The sequence below is a fragment of the Cyprinus carpio genome, chromosome A3, assembly GCF_018340385.1.
Source record: "Cyprinus carpio isolate SPL01 chromosome A3, ASM1834038v1, whole genome shotgun sequence".
Lineage (NCBI taxonomy): Eukaryota > Metazoa > Chordata > Actinopteri > Cypriniformes > Cyprinidae > Cyprinus > Cyprinus carpio.
The window spans coordinates 28,928,038-28,948,189 of NC_056574.1; the positions used below are offsets into that span (position 1 = coordinate 28,928,038).

Genomic DNA, 20,152 nt, shown 5'->3' on the forward strand with positions numbered 1-20,152 from the left:
CTTTTTCTCAGATATTACCTAAAAATAGCTAAGGATAACAAAAACAAAATGTGGATAGCAGAGCCCATATCAATTTGTCAAGACAATTCTATAAAGAATTTCAAACTGAAAAATTACCATCTGCATGAGCGTCTCATCAATGTCTTGAAGCAACACTGGAGACTGAATTAATTTCCTCTGAGATTTTTTTTTTTTTCTAACAATAAAAAGAGATCACAGAACTGATCTGAGATCATCTGCAGCCTCCTTCCTTTGACAGCAGGAGCACATTAGAGACAATAACAGAGTCATTAAGTCTCACATCCGAGCAGCTCCCCCAAAGTTCAAACCCGCTTTATTAAGGGAAACGGTGGCAGGAGCAGTTCTGCATGGTCTTACAAATGTCAATGGCTGCAATGTATTTATTGAAATCGATGCCCTCTGGCCTCGATGCGTCACCAAATGAGCCTCAGCCACCATATAGAAATGTCATTGCAAATGGGGTCCCATTATGTGAGCAAGAGATTGAATGTCATGCTACACCAGCAAATTCAACATAAATATTAGCTCACAATGGAGTGTTTTGAATGTGCGATAATAAAGACAGTGGGCGGAGGTTTTGGATGCATCTAAATTAAACTATTTGCTGCACATAGAGAAAAATGGATGGTTCTAGAAAAGGCCACTTCTACACACCAGACTGAAAAAGTGCCAGGCTGGCCATCAATCCCTCTAATGGAAATGGATGAGGGCAATCCACTCAGGTAGATGGAGGGAGAATGAGCCCTGATAATTACAGCCCTCATTCAGAGCCACAGACAGGAAAATAAGTGGCCTGATGCATGAGACAAACTGGAGACAATGGACAGCAGCTACAGAAGAGAACAAAGTGCTGATAAAATAATCATACTAAAATAATAGCCCAAAAGGGGTTATTTTCATAGTGATAAAAAACACTCAGTTATAGAGCTCCTCAAATATGGCAGAACATTAACAAGTCGCTTCGAGGGCCATATTGGAAACACCTCCTATATGGTAATAAACAATATGGTAATACATAACATAACATGGTAGGAAATAAATACACTTTCATTCAAAAGTTTCAGGTCAGTAAGGTTTTTTTATGTTTTTGAAAGAAGTCACATTCTCACTAAGGCGGCATTAATTTAATTAAACATACAGTAAAACAATAATATTATTACAATTGAAAATAATTGTTTTCTTTTTCAATTTATTTTAAAATATAATGTATCAATGTCATGGCAATTTACTAATCTTCAGAAAACATTCTAATATACTGATTTGCTAAAGAAACATTTCTTATTATTATCAATGTTAAGAACAGTTATATTTTTAATGTTGTCTTGGAAATGCATTTCTTTTTGAGTCTCAATCTTATTTCAAATCTCTTTTTAAATAATACATTTAAAGCATTTACCACAATCATGTCGATTTGTTTTTGTGTTTACCAGTTGAAGATCATAGAGATGGTGCTTTGAAATGATTGTGATAATGATAAAATCATGCATGACGACCTCCAAACAAACAGCCTCATGGAGAGGAAGGAAATAAGAACCTTGTGCAGGGTGTGACGGTGCAGATGATGTATAAGATGAATTGAAGGCTGTGCGGGTGTGTGCAGAGCCACGGAACGCCACGGTAACCATGGGAGCCATGTTTTGTTTGTGTGATTGTTGAGATTGAATCTAGGAGTCAAGATTCCAAAACAGTGGAATCAAGACAGAAAGTGAAAATAACTGTAAAACAGAAACTGACTTTAGTTAACAACCTCGGCGTACACAGCAGGTGTGTCTTTTTAAAAGTTAATAAAAAAATAGATTTCCCTATGGAGACGTTCTTTCTCTGAACCACTCTATAATGAATGTCATTACTCATAATGCACATGCAAACACATGTACAACCGCTAATCATACTTTTTGTCTAAGAGCATAAAAGTTTTGAAGCGCTGCCCAGCTGTTGCTTGTGTACACACACACTGTGGGCGTGTGTGTGTGTGTGTGTGTGTTATGAAGCGGTGCCCTGTGGCTCATGGCCCCGAGGGCTGTGCTGTCCCAAACAGATGGGCAGTGGCAGGGTGGAGCAGCAGTCTCCTAGAACTAATCCACTCAGACAGGTGTGTATGCGAGCGTGTGTGTGTGTGTGTGTGTGTACGCGTTCATGTAGGTATGTTGTTATATTGGCGGGTGGAGACATGCTCTACTTCTGCACTAATCCTGTTTGACAGGCCGATGTCTGTCTGTCTGTGTGTGTGTGTGTGTGTGTGTGTGTGTGTGTGTGTGTGTGTGTGTGTGTGTGTGTGTGTGTGTGTGTGTGTGTGTGTGTGTGTGTGTGCAGGAATACACATACCTAGCTGAGAGCTCCTGTACCTCCTGATGCTTCGCACCATCTCGGCCACTTTGTGCTAGAAAAAAAAAAGAGACAGAGATTTGACTGACAGTCATTCAGTGAACGGTATAAAAAATATTGTACCTGTGGCCACTAATTAGCTGTACAGGATATCCTGTATTAATCAGAGCCTCAGAGACTTCATTCTAACAATTATTTTAGTCATTTTGAAGGAAAAAGAATGCACAATGAGAACAATTCTTATTGCATTCATTACACCCTCATCAATTTGTTGTCAGTTTTAAGAACATTTCAGATGTTTTTGAAAAAAAAAATCTAAAGCTGCATTTATTTGATGAAAAATACAGTAAAACATTTTTATCAATTTAAAAATAGCTGTTTTCTATTTTAACATATTTTATTCTTGTAATGCAAAGCTGAATTTTTAGGATTATTACTCCAATCTTCAGTGTCACATGATCCTTCAGAAATCATCCTTATATGCTGTTTTGCTGCTCATTTCGTAACATTTCTTATCAATGTTGAAAACAGTTGTGCTGCTTAATATTTTTGTGGGAACCTTGATACATTTTTTTCTGTAATGTAAATAAGTTTTAAAAGAAAAACAGCATTTATTTGATATAGAAATCTTTTGTAACATTATAAATGTCTTTACTGTCACTTTTGATTGATTGCTTTTAAAAAAAAACCTTACTAGCCCCAAACATCTGAAAGGTAGTGGATATATAATAAATATTTACACAGATATTTTACATTGTGAGAAACAGTTAAGCATATGCTTGAACCTTAATTATTCATTTTCATGCACAGCTGACAGAAATTAAGATGCATGCTTGTTGTCACAACACTAACAAAGTATAGCGGGATCTGAATGATGCATATGCATATTTTATTATGCCGTTCTGACTGCAATGTAGAATCATTAACGAAAACATGGAAATCGTTTACAATAAAAAAAAAATCCCATTCTCAATTTTGAACCCTATTCTTAAATAGAGCAAATAATGTTATTTTTTTGTTCTAAAATTTATTAATTTTTTAAATGAAAACTTCCTGTTAGGGGAAGGATTAAGGTTCGAGCTAGTCTGTAGAAATTCTAATTAGCTTTTTTAAGCTAAATCTATGGTATGTCCTCATTTAAGTAGCTACATAAATATGTGTGTGCATTAATGTAAGCACATCATTACTTCCATTATATATGTCAACTCACCATCTTTTCAAAATTAACCAGTTCCCCGTGGAAAGTCTTACAGCTCTCATGGAGGAAGGTCAGATCTGCAGAGAGAGAGTGAGAGAGTGAATTCATGATAAAGGGAACAGTTATGTAATGACATGCCATCATGCCATCACTCGCTCAGCCAGGCGTCTTCTTTCTAGTTGAGCTGAACTGAAGCTTGACATTCACACACAAGAAAAGAGAAAGAGAGAGAAGGAGAAGGAGACGTGAACAGTCATCATGTCATGATGGGTGATCTGTCTGTGCCTGGGCTAGGTCTGGTGAAAAAAGAGAGAGAGGCAGGTAACATGAGAGGAAAGGAGAATGTTAGAGACACTACATGCTGTCAGGATGAGTGTACTGAATACAGATGATTGAGTAAAGAGAAAGAGAGGCCATGTGCCAATGTATTGCTCTATAACAGTGAATATCTGCATGCTTACAGTTTCACGCAACTGTTTGAGTCCTGCACTTCAGCGTGAGCTCACTGTCTGTCTGCACGGGTCACGAAAATTTAACATTACATAACTACCATATATAGTTATGTTAATAAAATAAAATAAAAAAAAATAAATGGGAATAAAATAAAATAAAATAAAATAAAATAAAATAAAATAAAATAAAATAAAATAAAATAAAATAAAATAAAATAAAATAAAATAAAATAAAATAAAATAAAAAATAAAATATTAATATATATATAATATATATTGAAAAACTTAAACTAAATTCTTAAGAATTGGATAGTTGCTTTGGAAACCAACTGAAATTAATAAACCAAATCTAAAACCAAAACTTAAATAAATTTTTTTAATTTAAATAAACACTTTTACAGAAATAAAAAAAAAAAAAACTTATAAAAATGACAAAAGCACATAACTAAATTACTAAATCTCAAATTAAAAATGTAAAATGAAAAAACTATATAAATAATACATAACACTGGTATAAGAATGTACAATTCAATACAATTATTTTAATATTATTATTATTATTATTATTATTATTATTATTATTATTATTATTTCAGATATTTTAATAAAATATATATATTATTATTTTAAATTTAAAAAAGTACAATGCCTTTTCTTAGCCATGGCAATAAATTAACCTGAATTTTGAGAACGAGAGAAAGTAGGAGGGTTGTATCATGCTTCACCTCCTGACCTGCTACTTTTTTTTAACAAAAAAGCCATTAAAAATGCAACACGTGTCACATTTCGCCTTGCCATCTCAAACAAACATCCCAAACGACCTCTCCAGCTTTCTTTCGAAGGTCACTGCTCTAGCTCTTAAACTCTGAAATGTCCACCTAAAATCATTTGAGTAAATTTTTAATCATATTTAATGCATCAAGCTACATTTATGATGAAGATAAAACACGGCTACTGACCTCAGGCATGCATCATAATCAGCATAATCTAATTCAATAGACGAGATGCCAAATGCATTTCCATTACACATGTGCACCTGTACATGTCTCCTGCTGGATACACATTGAAAGTATGTTGGAGTTCTAGATCAGTTGACATTTCAAGACACAAATGACACTGTCTGTCAACTACTAACACCATTCTAACATCTTTATCCCAGCAGACTCAGGACAATTTACACTTTCAGGACAGCAGCTCCTGCAGGCCACGCAGGAGACACAGTGTTCAAATCCACTAAACACCAAAGATCCCCCCGTCAGACTACAGATGAAGCCCTGCTCTGAGTAGTGACAGATCAGCATCTACAAAGCAAAGGTGCTCGAAGTGTTCAGTGTTTTGTTCATCCAAACGAATCAGTTTGCAGGTTAGTGGTCCTGTGTTCACCATTCTTGAGCCTGTTTTTCCTCATTTACAAAGCCTGTCTTTCGTATTCTGATGTTTTTGTGTCTCGTGCCAGAGTCATGTAATGTGTGTGTCAGACTGAAAAGCAGAGCAATGCTCAGCAAAGACTTTGATGCTCGACTGATCCTGACAGGCTTGAGTCATGAGCACCTGCAGGGAAGGAGACAGAGAGGGAAAAGACATGGACAGACTACAGACAGATGAGACAGGAATATAGCAGCTGTGTGTATGAATGTGTGTAGAAATGTGGATAAAGGTGTGCATGTGTTTATACTGTTTTAAAATCAGAAGGGGGAAAGAAAACTGAATTGAGAAGCACTCATACACTACCATTCAAAGGTTTGAGTAAGTTAGATTTTTTAAAAATACTTTTATTTCGAAAAGACACAAACTGATCAAAAGTTACAGTAAAGACTTTTAGATTTCTACAAAAAAAAAATCAATTTCAAATAAATGCTGTAATTTGTATAAATGCTGTAAAAAAAAACGTTTTTTTTTAAGCAGCACATCATCATATTAGAATGATTTCTGGAGGATCATGTGACACTGAAGACTGGAATAATGATGCTGAAAATTCAGCTTCACATCAAAGGAATAAATTAAATTTTAAAATGTATTAAAATAGAAAACACTCATTTTAAATTGTTAAAATTAACATAAATATGTTTTTTGAAGAAATAAAGGCAACCTTGGTGATCATAAGAGACTTTTAAAAAGCTTTGATTTGAATGGTAGTGTATATACTCACAACAACATGAGAGAAAAAAGTGCAACAATGTGCGTCAATAGATTTCCTCTACTTTTAGGCATTAATTAACATTCAGTACAAGATCTGTGTTTTCAGGTAACAATTTGAGCATATAATGAAACTTTTTAATAAATTGCAGCAACAAAATGTGGGTTCGGTTTTGCTTTCATTGTGGGCACCAAATATCCCCTCAAGCATAGTAGAATGAGAGAAACCCACAGATGTCCACAAGGAAACACAAAAAGGGATTAAATAATGTCTTAATGGCATGCAAAAATTCTTGGATTGAGGGTTAAGTTTAGGGTTACAGGATAGACTATATCATTTGCTCAGTAAAGGAAAAAAAACACTGGAAGTCCCATCATAATACAAAATGCACATGTGTTTGTGTGTATCACTAATGTGTAAGCAAGCGTCTTGATCCCTGGTGCATGTTTGGCTGCAGGGGGTCTGAAACCCAGCATATACAGGAGCTGCAGATCAGAGGGGCGTTAATTAATGAGGCGGGGCCTTTCAGACCGACTTCAAATCACAGAGCCAGTCACCACAGGAGGGGACTTTATAGGAGCACATATGGACAACAGCTGGAGGAAGAGACTGAGAGCACACTGGTGCTACTGTAACGTGTGTGTGTGTGTGAGGGACTCACCCTTTAGCAGCAGTGGAGTGAAGGGTATGAGTGGGGCTCTCAGGCTTGCTAGAAGGTCTCTGTATGACTTGTGGTTCCTCGAAGGGTCCTGTAGCAGCACAAACAACATCATCATCACAAATGCTGTCGATTAATGTCAAAAGAGCCTTCAGAGTGACAAATTTTATTGCTCAGAGGTTGTTCTTTCAGAGATCAAGAGGCTTAATGGAGTTCTCAGTTACACTGCACTCAATTATTAAAGGGATAGCTCACCCAAAAATGAGCATTTGCTGTTTATCTGCTCACCCTCAGGCCATCCAAGATGTACATGTAGGTGATTTTCTTTCTTCAGTAGAACATTAAAGAAGATTTTTATCTGAACCCATGCTCCTTGGTGATTTATAAAATGCAAGTTAAGGGGTTCTGTCACTTTGAGAATCAAAAAAGCAGGTACAGGAAACACAAAATTAGCTCCTGGCAAAACACTGAGGTCTTTTCAAGCGAAACGGACATTATTTGTTTTTTTGACTCTTAAAGTGACAGAGCCCATTGTCTTGTCTTATCTACATCTTGGATGGCATGAAGGTGAGTAATTCAACTGAAAAAAAAAAAAAAACATTTTTGGGTGAACTATTCTTTAACTTAAAAATAAAGTATTCATTTAGAAATAAAGAAATAAAAGTATTTATTTCTAGAAGTACTGAGTAAACATAAAAATAGACAAATGAGACAATTGTTGACATACAATTAGAGTGCAGAGTTATAAAATGAACATGGATTTTATAGTTCAGATAATATGATCACGGAAGAATTTGATAAAAAAAAAGAAAAAGAAAAAAAAGAAAAAAAGCTCATACTGAGTTCTCTAACTTTTGTTCTTTGCCAATCTGAGCACAGTTAAGACTTTTTTTGAGATGTTATCTGAAACTCTAGGAGTCTTTCTCTCAAGATAAGCAACGGAGAAGCAGAAGACCTAAGCAAAAGTCTCCGCTCGCCCTCCATTTAATCTCACTGCTGTCTAGGAGAAACAGTTCAGATATTAAACTGCATTGGGGATTTTTCTTCACTTACCGCAATGCTCTCAAACTGCTGAAACTGCTTCCGGAACTTTCCTGGCAAACCCTGCAAAAACACACACACACACACACACACACACACACACACACACATGCAATTAGCGAATGACACATTTCACGTGCCAATTAAAACTCTGTTAGGAATCGGATGAGTGAACACATTTTTTTAAATAAAAAGGCATAATCTGGCATTAAATGTACAGGTGGACATGGAAGTATTTCCTTCGGAACCGCGCGAGCTAATTCAGTTCTGTTGTCATGACAACTGCTAATAGCCTCCTGCCAAGAATAACACTCGACGGTTCTTAGGAACGAGAGTAGGCAGAGGTGCTAAGAGACTGTGTGTGAGCGTGAAAAAGGGAGATTAACAAACAAATGCACTCACTTCCCAGGTCAGACGTAGGCGGCTGACTGCAGGGTTGTCCAATCCGAGAACCAGCGCCAGGAACGACAGCAGATCCTGCTGCTGTTTACATCTGAAACACACACATACACACAACAGCACTCATTACATACACAAACCTAATAAAGAGCCTAATAGTGTTGTTATAGTTCTCTAAAACTATTAAAATATGTATCAAATTTTTGGTAATTGAAATAAAGCTGAAATCAACAAATATTAGATGAAAAACTTTCATTTAAACTAAAAAAATGTTTGGCGACTACCTGAAGCAAATTTAGTTTCAGTACTAAACTTACTCAACCTGGCATAAAAATAAATTGAAGCTATATAGAAATATTGTATTTTAAAAAATAATAATAAAAAAAGTCACTATATGCAGCTGAACCCTTTTATGATTGGCTAACCACCCCCTCCGAAAGCCAGAATACTGAAAAGGTGTTGATATACGTGGGGTGTTATATATTATCATGTTCACAGTTCTGACACAATTCAGTGCCGTGATGATTCCTGAATAATTCATTTTTGTCACGTTCATAAGCCGTTTCAGCTTGTACCCTTCCCAAACACACATACACTCACAAGGCTGCAATCTTTATGAACTTGCGCAGTAGCTGTATCCTCTTTGGAAGCGACTGGCACTGCAGGATCTCTGTGGCGACCCAGTGCTGCACTTCACTGCATCGCTGCAGGATCAGCTCCAGGTTGAGGGGGCGCCAGCGAGCCTGCTCCCCGTGAAACACGTAACACACAAACTCCACCTGTTCAAACAAACCCGCCCCCCAAAAAAATCAAACATGAACAGGAACAAAGACACAAGGAAAACATTGCATAACGTTCATAAAGTTTTGTTGTTTTTACATGAACTTTGCTGTGTGGCTAGCCTTGAACTTAAAGCCAGTTTCCTAAGGCACAATTTTGTTTGCAATGGAATACTACAGAGGATGCATTGTAGCACTAGACAAGTCTTGATCAGTATCTGCAGTAAATACTGTAGCGAACCAGTATATATGAAGGATATACCAATTAAAAATATGCATACTGACAAATTAAGATATATTGTTTACCATTTTAGGACAGTGTCATTTTAATTTTATTTATATACTATTATAATATTAATTTATTTATTTATTTTGAATTAGCCTTTATTTTACATTTTCAGTTTTATTTTAATTTTAGTTTAAATTTTAGTAATTTTGTTGGGAACTTTTGTATTTTTTATTTTATTTTTATTTATTATTTTACATTTTCCTATATAGCTTTGATAATTTATTTCAGTTTTGGTTTTAGTCATTTTAGTACCTAATCCTATTTTATTTCAGTTGGTTGTCACAGCAATATTTTCAAGTTTTTTAAGTAAATTTTTCATCTAATACTTATGTTTTATTTACTTTCAGCTTTCTCATAATTCCCAAATTCAATTTTATTAGTTTTATTTTCTAATAACAACAACAACAGTCACAATCTTTATTTTGTTTATGTATGTAATGAGTGCCATTGTGATTTTTAATACTTTTAGTTTTAGTACCATTGTGATTTTTAATAATTTTAGTTTTAGGTAACTAACTTTTTAGGAATTGTGAAAAAAAAAAAACCTGTAGCATAGACATTAAATAATCTGCAAAAAAAATCTCAGGATAACATTTATTTGTGCATTTAAAACCTTGAAACTTTAAAACAAATTAAGTTTAAAAGTAACTAATAAAGAGTAAATAAATGAATGTTACTAATTTAAAACGACTAATTAATTGTGAGCATGACACTAGCAACTAAAAAGGTAAAGGGTCTGATTTCCAAATTCACATAAAATGCATCTCAAATGCCTGCAATTTGCTTTAGATAAAATCATCTGCCATGCACATAAATAAAAAAAAGAACTAATTTACTATAATGTACCAAAGTTTAATGCAGAGGCTACAAGGAAATTGTCTTTTAAGAATGAATCCCCTGATATCTTCCAATTAAAAAAAGATGTGAAAACATTAAACATTTTGATATTTTGTGCACAATGCATTGCAGCAGCTTTTCGCTGGCCTGTGTCTGTCTGTGGTGAAGCTGAATACTGATGATCTGAGGGCTGTAGTGTCCTGACCTCGTGCACACAGCTGAAGAGTTCCCAGTCGAACACCACCAGCTGATTGGCCACCTCCTCTGCGCTCATGTCATGAAGTTTGCTGTCTCCCGGTGACCAGTGGATCTCCTCAGGGAGCGGTATCTGACCGACAAAGACATGTGGATGAGGACCGGAATCACCAAAAGACACTGAGTCAATATGGGCTTAAGTGCCCCCAAGTATTCAATATTTGCTTACATCCTACCGCATTCATGATGAGATGCTACTTTCGCTTTGTGGTTGAATAAAACAAGATTTTGATGGCAATCGAATGCTTTCTAAACCACTGAATCAAGTTCTCAGCACTGCTGTAGATAACATCTTAATTTGTGGTGTTTAATTTATAACAATCTTAAGTAAGAATTCCAGTATGAATGTAGCAAATACAGAACACTTGTGCTTGCTATTTATGAAGGTCTCTATGGGAACGGCACCCCCCCCCCTCCACAGAAGCGTCTCGCCCACGGTTCTCACCAAGCTCTCGAGCTCCGCGGGCTCACAGGCGAACAGGTGGGTGTTGACACCAAGAGTGGTGAAAACGGCCTCGTCGCTGGGACGGAACACAGCCTTCTCTGAACAAACACAGATTAGATTGTGATGTTAAAGCAGATGAGCCAAGCCAGTCCAAAAAATATAATGTTCCCTAACAGTGAGTCAAGGTCTGGATCATTATAAATTGTCATGCCACTTTACACAAATGATGCTGTTTGGGGTTTCAGTGTGCAAGTGAGGTCTTAGTGAGTTTGCATGGTGTTCGTGGGTACGGACTTTAATTCTCTTACCCCCAGATGAGGTGACGGCCACCAGTATGAGGTTGGCGGGTAGGGTGGGCTGGTCTTCGCTATACTGGAGTTTCTCTTTCACCAGAGCCAAGATCTCTCCGACCCGGCATGAGAGACGGCTCCGAATGGTCACGTATGAGTGATCTGGTGTGTAAACCCTGCAGAAGACTAAACAAGGACCAAACAGTCAAATCCATTACCCAATACATATTGCCCCCATCTTAGGCTTCTGGTACATTATAGAAAAATGACAAGGTCTAGACTAAATCAAAGATATAATGTATACATACAGAGATTTTCTAAATATTAACATCGCCATCACCCATTTTTACTGAATCATTTTATCTCAAGTTAAATAAAAGAGGCAAAACTTTGAATAGTAGTAATTATGTACAGTATTGACTTCTTCTCTATTTACTAGTCACGGCTCTGACAAAAGCACAAACTGGGTCACTGGAGGCTTCAGGGTCAGCAGCGTTTTGTACTGTCAGATTGCCTATTGATTAAGGTCTGGGAAATCACTTAGCTTGGCTTGAGCCACTGCCCTGACAAAGAGTCTCATTTCATCAGATGAGCTCATTGCATCTATAAATCTTGGCACATGCTACTTCATCCTAGTCTGAAGCAGACTGGCACTTTCACAAAAAAAAAAGGATGAATAAGATGATTTACTAACAGTATTCTCATGGGTGTTATTGCACAGCTAAGCAAACGCAGTGGTAATAAACTGGGGTCAGTCTGTGCAATATTTATGCATCCTATTAAAACAAAGGTTTGTACGTACTCTCGTCCGAGCCACGGAAAGCCTCTCGGGGCTGCAGGCAGGCGTCGATACGTCTGAAGTGTCGGAAGAGAGGGCGGACTTGCTTCTTGCGACTTTCCTTGTCCTCCTCGGCTCTGTCGGATAGATATAACAAGTCAGGTAGCTATTCATGTGTTAATAACTGAATAAGATATTTGTCTCCAAAAGACTATTATTAACCTAAAATTTGTTTAGTAATGGCATCAGGGGTGGAAAATATTCTATGCATGGGAAAGATATTTGAGGACCAGTCATGGCATGCTCTTAAACGGTTTAGAAATTTTTTTAGAAACTCCAATCTGCCAAAACCATGTAAATGGCATTGATTATGTTCGCATGGCATCTTTATAATTTAAAGATGAAGAAAGACCAAACATTCCAGTGCCACTTAAAAGTTGTCCAGGAAAAAATGTGTTTATTTTATATAAACCAAGCTACAGACAAAAAAAAACTAAACAAAAAAAACAAGAGTTTATGACAAAACTGCTGCCCTGTTGTGAGGCTTTTAATGACACAATCGAAAGCGAACACAACACATTAAAGTATTAATCTCACAAAAGCACATTAATTCTTCATCTGGTTCTAAAGCTCTTAATGGGCAACTACATGTGCCTCATTTAATACTTTACAACTCATGTTGTACTTCACCAAACTAAGAGGCTTCATGTATTAAATGATTTTCTGTTCTTCTATGATTTCTGCAGCCATTATAGCTCATAAAAAATATTTATAGCTTATATTAATATTCCACTGTGAGGATGATGCTCACGGGCTGTGTAATATCTCAGTCCAGCGCTGAAGCTTCAGGACGTCTTCCACCAGATCAGGAAAGCGGCTGAGCTCCTGAACGGCGCTCAAATACAGCTCCTGAAACGACATGCATTTATTATTAAGACCAGGAGGAAGGAAACAAAGGAGATGAAGCAAACGACGATGAAAAATGAACCTTTTTATAAATTCTTAGAATTTCAATAAGCATTTTAATATTAATGAAACGACAATGTGAAAAACAGACAGTTCTGATTCATGGTCTGATGTCTAAAAACAGCTGCAAGAAAACATAAGAAAATAACAGGTTTCAAAATAAATCTTGTGTAGTCATATACCGGAACAAAATATCACAAACGAGAAAAAAATAACATCTGGAGCACAGGTGTGTTTGTCTTTAATTAAGAAAAACTGATGTGCAATATTTTCCTTGGTGGGGTTTCCATACAAACCAACACAGACATACACAAACCATTAAACAAAATATAAACGTCCAAAAAAAAAAATATATAATTCTGCAATTAGGTTTATTTTTCTAAATAAACTTCTAACAAAATTGAATGAGGTGCATGCTTAAAACAATTACCAATGGGGTAAGAAAAGAAATCTTAATTCAAGATTTATTCTCTGAACAAGACTCATGTTGTTTCCCAAATCAATTAATACAGTTTTTTAGATATTTAACTGAGAAGACAAAAGTGCTGATTAAATTAAAACATTTAAATATATATATGTATTTTGTTGTTTGTATGCATTTGAAAATTTGAAAAAACATTTATGAGTTTTGAGGTTTTTTTTTTTTTTTTTTTTTTACAAACGTGTGCAGTACCTTTGGGAAAGTGTTGGAGCGATCTCCCTCCTCCTGCAGTAAGTCTCTGTACGTGTCCAGATAGCGGAAGGCCACAGACAGAACTGCAAGTTTCCGCTCAGCTCCGTCCCAGCCGGGCCAACCCTCACCCTGCTTACCCTCTGAGCTGAATCTGAGCCAGGAGTTAAGATACAACACACTCACGAACCAACACACACACACCTGCGCTCACTAAATACAGTGAATACAGCTGTACACACATGTCTATACCTGTACAGACAGACAGAAACAGAGACACAGACAGACAGACAGACAGACAGACAGACAGACAGACAGACAGACAGACAGACAGATAGATAGATAGATAGATAGATAGATAGATAGATAGATAGATAGATAGATAGATAGATAGATAGATAGATAGATAGCCTTTTGTAGCCTGAAACACAACATACAGCTGGTGTTTTTCAGCACAGAAATTGCACTGAGTGGGTTTTTATGAGTGTATGCAGATAAACATACTCAGACAGCCGCTGTCCGATCACCTGACACAGATGCCGCACTGGAAAAACAAAATCTATGCTTCTGTGGCCAGACAGCTAGAATAATTACAACCTTTGAAAAGTATTGAGGCCGATGCAACACACCCATCACACCCACACACACTCACATACACACAGAACTTACAACATAAACACACGCCGAATGGATTTTTCTGTACTCGCAGGCTTACATAGGTTGGTAAAGTCACACAATAGCATTTAAGCAAAGACATATACTTTATCAGCACGTAAAATGACCTAAAAATCTGCAAAGACTCCCTGTCCCCAATCCTACCACTCATATGAGCAGGAAACCTGAAAGGCGGACTAAATTTAAACTGGAGTATCCCTAAGCCTCTCTGCCTATAATTAAAGAGTCCCCGACACCCTGTCTAAAATCGACAGCTATTTTCATACAAAAAAGGCCCAAGAGGAACTTCTGCAAATTGCATCACAGATCTAGTAAATCTATATCCAGAGCCGTCACCTCTGCTCGGGTGCCAAAAAACAGCAGCCGTCTGAGCCGCTGGGCAGCTGCGAAATCTGAACTCTGTTCCCTCGCACGAGCCCCGGATCACGGCCGCCGCAGCGGTTTGGAGTCCGGCCAGCCCGACTCCACCAGGACTGTCAAACGTGTGAAGAGCTAAAAGCCCTATCAGTCTTGAGTGAAAAGGAATCATCCTGCTTTGAAGTCTTTTTATTAAACCCCTCAAATGAGCCCTGACGAGTGGGAAGTCTACGAGACGGGGCTTTTCTAAGCAGGAAGCAGACATGTTGCCACAACAAAAAGATCTGATTAGGGCTGGATTAGGTCAAGTCAAAGACCAGGAAAAAAGGTGTGGAAAGTGGAAAGATAAATGGCCCGGGAGGAGGGAGAAGAAAGAGAAAGAGAGGAGCGGATCATAAGGCGATGTGGTGACGGCAGTCAGGGAAGATTAGCGAGGGTCACTGATTGCCGCAGACACTCGGGGGGCCGCCGCACAGCAGACACGCTGCATTAGGAGCGCTGAGGCATGCAGACGGACCTCCCCAGGAATACCTTTGTGCTTAAATCTGCAGACAAGCCCCTCAGACAGCATTATGGTCTGGGTAGGGGGGGCTATGGCATTCACAGAAGGAATGTAGGTCACTGAATGAAAGAGGGGTGTCCTCTTCACACACACACACACACTTATACACACTCTGACACAACGCCTAAAGCTAACAAAACAAACATTCCCCACGTTGCACTCTTCTAATCTGAATTTAGGCAACCGATGGACCCCAAGGGATGGTGGGGGGGGCTTTGGCCTGCAGAGTCTGACAGAGGTAGGTTAGCATTGCGGCTAATTGGTAAAATCATTCTGACCCAAATCTTAAACGGCATGTGCGACTGTTAGCCCCCTGCGGTAGAAAGAGGCCAGGCTCTTCGGCTGTGTGTACTGCCTGTTTTATGGCAGATAATTCAGTTTGTTTTGGAAGTGTTTTGAAGACATTCAAGTGTTCAGCTTGATAATTTAGAGCCAAATGCTTCTTCTGAAGTTTTGTGAAGTAAACAAACTGATTGGAGAACATGTAGGACACTAGCATAGCTGTCAGTGTGATCATTCAGTTTCAAACATGACATAAACAAGACTTTAAAAAAAATTAAGGTTTAGCTAAAAACTAAAAAGTTAGGTGAAGCTCTACAAAATTTCACCAGGAAGACAATTAGCAAGTCATACATGATTGAAGCAGTTCTGAGTTGTGTCCATAGGTCTGACAAACCATAAAGTGTGGTCATGCTAGACTTTGATCATGTCAAATTTCTTCAGACACTGTAATGGTTATAGACGGCAGGATATGATGTCATGCTATAGTAAAGAGCCCCTAACAGGATATGATGATGGAAAAATATTAGACGGGAGGAGAAATTATATTTCAATGCTTTTGCGTTTTCTTGTATCACATTCCTAAGGAAACAAAGCACAATATAGTTGTCGTTTTTTTAAACATAATGTTTCCTCCCATCTCATATCATATTAAAAACAGGTTTCTCAAGAAATGCAAAACTTTTTGTGAGTAAACACAGATATATTGTCCAATGGTGTCTGTTTTAATAGATAATTGAAAACAAAGAACAAAGAATACATTCAAAACGAATTAAATTAAGTTTAATCTTTAAATATTTAATTAAAAAGTTATATATTCAATTTAATGTAAAAAAATAATATCTACAATTTATTAAACTTGCCCACACCAAATGCGAGAACATTCCTATCATAAACTGCAGCCTAAACTTTAATCTTGATGTTAATGCTAACAGAAATTATATGTTGATAAGACCCTAAATCCCAGTCATAGCCCTACAATTGGTTAAGAGAGCTATTTTTCCAGAATATGATGTTCAGGTACGTGTTCTACTTGGATAAATCACATTAAGGTAGGCTTACAGTCGTCCAATGAAGATTTTCAAAAGTTAAAAGGTGTAAATTTGGCACTTGTGGTTCTGGCGAGGGGAAAGGATACTGCTGAAGCAAGACCTGCTGGAACTTGTCTGGGGCCAAGAAGATTGGGTGCGTCAGCATGAAGTCATCCAGGAGTATTTCTGCAAGGAGACAGAGAGAAGAGCACAACCTTAGTGACACCACAACTGAACAAGATGTTCATGTTTGTCTGAAAGTGTCAGGTTGCAGAGACTGACACGAGGAGGACAGTATAATTCTGGAAAATGAAGTTTTCTGTGCAGACTCAGCTGTTCTTGTGAACACTCGCTTTGTGAATATGTGTGCGGAGAAATTAAATTGAACTTGACAGCACCAGCCTTCACATCTGCTAACTCATCTCAAGGACAGTGGGTTTGTGGGTAGAAGAAATCATGACGCTTTCTGGCCCACTTTGGCCCACTGACACTCTCAAAGGCTGCAGTGATGTACTGTACACACACATCTGCCTGAACAAGACAGCAGCTGGAAGTAAAAGCTAACAAACTAGCATATGAGCGTCAACAAACAGTGAAAAAGGCATTACAAACAGCATAATAAATGAGTGATCCTTTGAAAAACTGAATCTGCAAAAAGGAATAGAAATGTTCATAATATTTTTCGATCTGGGGCACATCTTGACAGTGAGGTTTTCGGGGACTATATTTTGACTGATGAGAGGATATGATGCTGATTATGTATCTGGGTTATATCAATGTGGAGCACATAAATCATTGATACTAAACTATTAAAAACATGATCGCTGAGAGGAATGAGAAACGAGTCAGTGGCACAAAATGAACACGTCAGTTCAAAATGCTAAGGCTTTCAGGTGTCATGCAAATAAAGCAAAGCATGTATAAACTAGAGCAAAACGGGGTCCAATACTAAAAGCTGAACTAATCCATTTGCATTTCAGAGCAGTAGCTTGGACGCAGTATAAATTTATATCATTGGTTCGGTCAGACAATGAACTGAATTAAGATGAACTGTCAGTTGAATACCCTCAGTTGGTTCATTCGTCTGAACAGCAAAGATTGCCACAGTCGTGCCCTGCTTTGCATACTGATTTGCAGGCAGCAACCGATCACTGATTGGCGCAGACGTGTTTGTTTTAGTTATTGATTGTGACTATCGAGAAATGATGCAAACGTCCTCCTGTCATTACGGGATTCTGGGACACAAGGCATTCTAATGTGCAGTTTAGAAATGTAACATGTCCAAACCTGCACACTTCACATATCTGTGCATGTTTTTTGTGAAGTCACACCTCTTTTGAGAGTTATGGGTGAGGCATAATGGAAGCGTGGGTTAAATAAGGTCACATGCACACCTATCTATTATTGTATTATACCTAAAATACTATCAAATGCAATCTAATATTTATATAAATATTTCTAATAACATAAATAATTGTATCACTTGACATCATATACAGTTTATGAATTTAAAGTATTTATATTATTACAATAATTAAAATAATTAATTATATATACATACGTCTTAAACAGTAGAGTATTATTGTATTATAAAATAGTATATATATATATATATATATATATATATATATATGTGTGTGTGTTTGTGTATACACACATATGGATTTAAAATAAGTATTTTATATATATATATATATATATATATATATATATATATATATATATATATATATATATATATATATATATATATATATATATATATATATATATATATATATATATATATATATAATAGGGAATATATAGGAAAAAATGTATATTTATAAAAAATAATTAATTAATCATATAATGCATTACATTACTTTTTATACATACATATGAATTTAAAATAAATGTGTATGTGTATACACACATATATATTATTTTTATATATATATATATATATATATATATATATATATATATATTAACATTTTTATAACATTAGTATAATATATTTATGTATGTATATAATATATTATATTATATTATATTATATTATATTATATTATATTATATTATATTATATTATATTATATTATATTATATTATATTATATTATTATAGTACATATTACATCAATTTTTATTCACCATGTATGGCAGACTTTAAAGGGTCCCAACTTCATACTTGTTGAATAAAATATATGCATGTTGGAATCAGACTTCCTCAGCTTTGCAGCTGCGGATCTTTTGTGGTTGCCACAGCAACGCTGACTTCAGAGGCTGCACAGTGAGTGAGGAGAAATAAAAAAGATGAGAGACCAAGAGCGAGACAAACAAACAAAATACAGACAGAAGTACACAGAGAGACAGAGGCAAAAAGAATCTAGGAAAAACACACAAAACAGCAAACGGAATGCAAAGCCAGAAACAGCGACAAGCTGGCCTACGAGTTAGTCAAGTTAGTGTGAAAAACAGAACCAGAATGACTGGAGGAGGAGTCAACAAGGTTAATTTCCATCTCTGATAGCCACAAACCCTTGAAGGCACACGTTAGTAACCAAACAGAAAATACACACCGGACAAGTTCTATTAAAATTGATGAGGAAACTATGAGGTGTTGTGTCGGATCTGAGGGTGTGAAATATATTCAAGCAACTTTACTTTTAGTCACTGTAGCGGGTGTGTGTGCTGACTGAAACACTTCTGGACCCCCTCCGGTCAAATGTAAACATTCTTTTCTAGGGCAATGACCATCTCTCTTCATTAGCATTTGTCATGGCTGTTGAGATTAAATTAGAGTGGGAGTTTATAATTCTTTAAAATAACTTGTGCTGCAGCCGTAATTGAGTCTTGTGTTGTGTCAGTGCGTGGGTCTGTTTGCCTCCCTCAGGCATATAATGCTTAGCAGAGAGCATCAAATCTGCTCTAAAGAGCCAAGTAAATTCCTGAATCATGTGAAGAATCACTGCAGGATGCACATTTAATGCATCCAGCTGTCCTTGCCCAACACTTTTGGCTTCGACACAACAGGTATGAGCCAAATTTAAGATGAGTTTTATGCTGAAGGTAGATCAAAGCAATAAAACAGAAAAACGCATTTGTGCTTTTGCACCTTGCAAAGGCAGGAACTATGAAAGCCTGTGAATTTATTTCTAGTAAATACAAATTTATATCTCACAACTTCAACTTTATTTCTCATAAATGCAACTTTTTAATCTTACAACAATCTCTCAATTTTGAATTTATCTCTTACAGCTGCAACTTTATTTTTTCTTAATTGCATCTTTATATCTTACATTTGCGGTTATATCTCTCAGTTGTGACTATATGTTGCAACTTAATTTCTTTTGTGACTTGATATCTCTAAATTGCAACTTTATATCTTACAACTGCAACTTTATTTCTTATAAGAGTGACTTTATATCTTACAATTGTGGCTTAATTTCTTATAATTGCAACTTTAGATCAGTTTCAGTTCTGACTATATCTAAATTGCAACTTTATATCTTACAACTGCTACTTTAACTGTGACTTTACAGCTCATAACTGCAGCTTTTTAATCTCAAAATGTTTTTTTTTTATTATTATTTTAAATTTGACCTTCTGTCTCTGTGACCTGTTTTAGGTGGAAACTATGTGGCTTCAGTGTGTAAAAGTTCGATACCTTTAGTGGTAAAATAGTCAGTGCTGATGTTTAGCTTGGAAATATAAATCAGCATGA

The 20,152-nt window shown here is 36.5% G+C and overlaps 1 protein-coding gene across 2 annotated transcripts in view; it reads right to left on the minus strand.

Moving 5' to 3' along the window:
- The window catches only part of LOC109097946 (rap guanine nucleotide exchange factor-like 1), a 34,811-nt gene that overhangs the window by 2,556 nt on the left and 12,103 nt on the right, over nucleotides 1-20,152 (minus strand). For both annotated transcript variants that reach the window (XM_042728191.1, XM_042728187.1), the window contains 13 exons: nucleotides 16,552-16,630; nucleotides 13,544-13,694; nucleotides 12,716-12,813; nucleotides 11,929-12,041; nucleotides 11,145-11,312; nucleotides 10,837-10,934; nucleotides 10,342-10,464; nucleotides 8,832-9,010; nucleotides 8,235-8,325; nucleotides 7,845-7,895; nucleotides 6,795-6,882; nucleotides 3,557-3,621; nucleotides 2,347-2,401 (listed from right to left, as the gene is read on the minus strand). In XM_042728191.1, coding sequence (XP_042584125.1) covers nucleotides 2,347-2,401; nucleotides 3,557-3,621; nucleotides 6,795-6,882; nucleotides 7,845-7,895; nucleotides 8,235-8,325; nucleotides 8,832-9,010; nucleotides 10,342-10,464; nucleotides 10,837-10,934; nucleotides 11,145-11,312; nucleotides 11,929-12,041; nucleotides 12,716-12,813; nucleotides 13,544-13,694; nucleotides 16,552-16,630 — 1,359 coding nt within the window. The remainder of the gene's footprint in view (nucleotides 1-2,346; nucleotides 2,402-3,556; nucleotides 3,622-6,794; nucleotides 6,883-7,844; nucleotides 7,896-8,234; nucleotides 8,326-8,831; nucleotides 9,011-10,341; nucleotides 10,465-10,836; nucleotides 10,935-11,144; nucleotides 11,313-11,928; nucleotides 12,042-12,715; nucleotides 12,814-13,543; nucleotides 13,695-16,551; nucleotides 16,631-20,152) is intronic.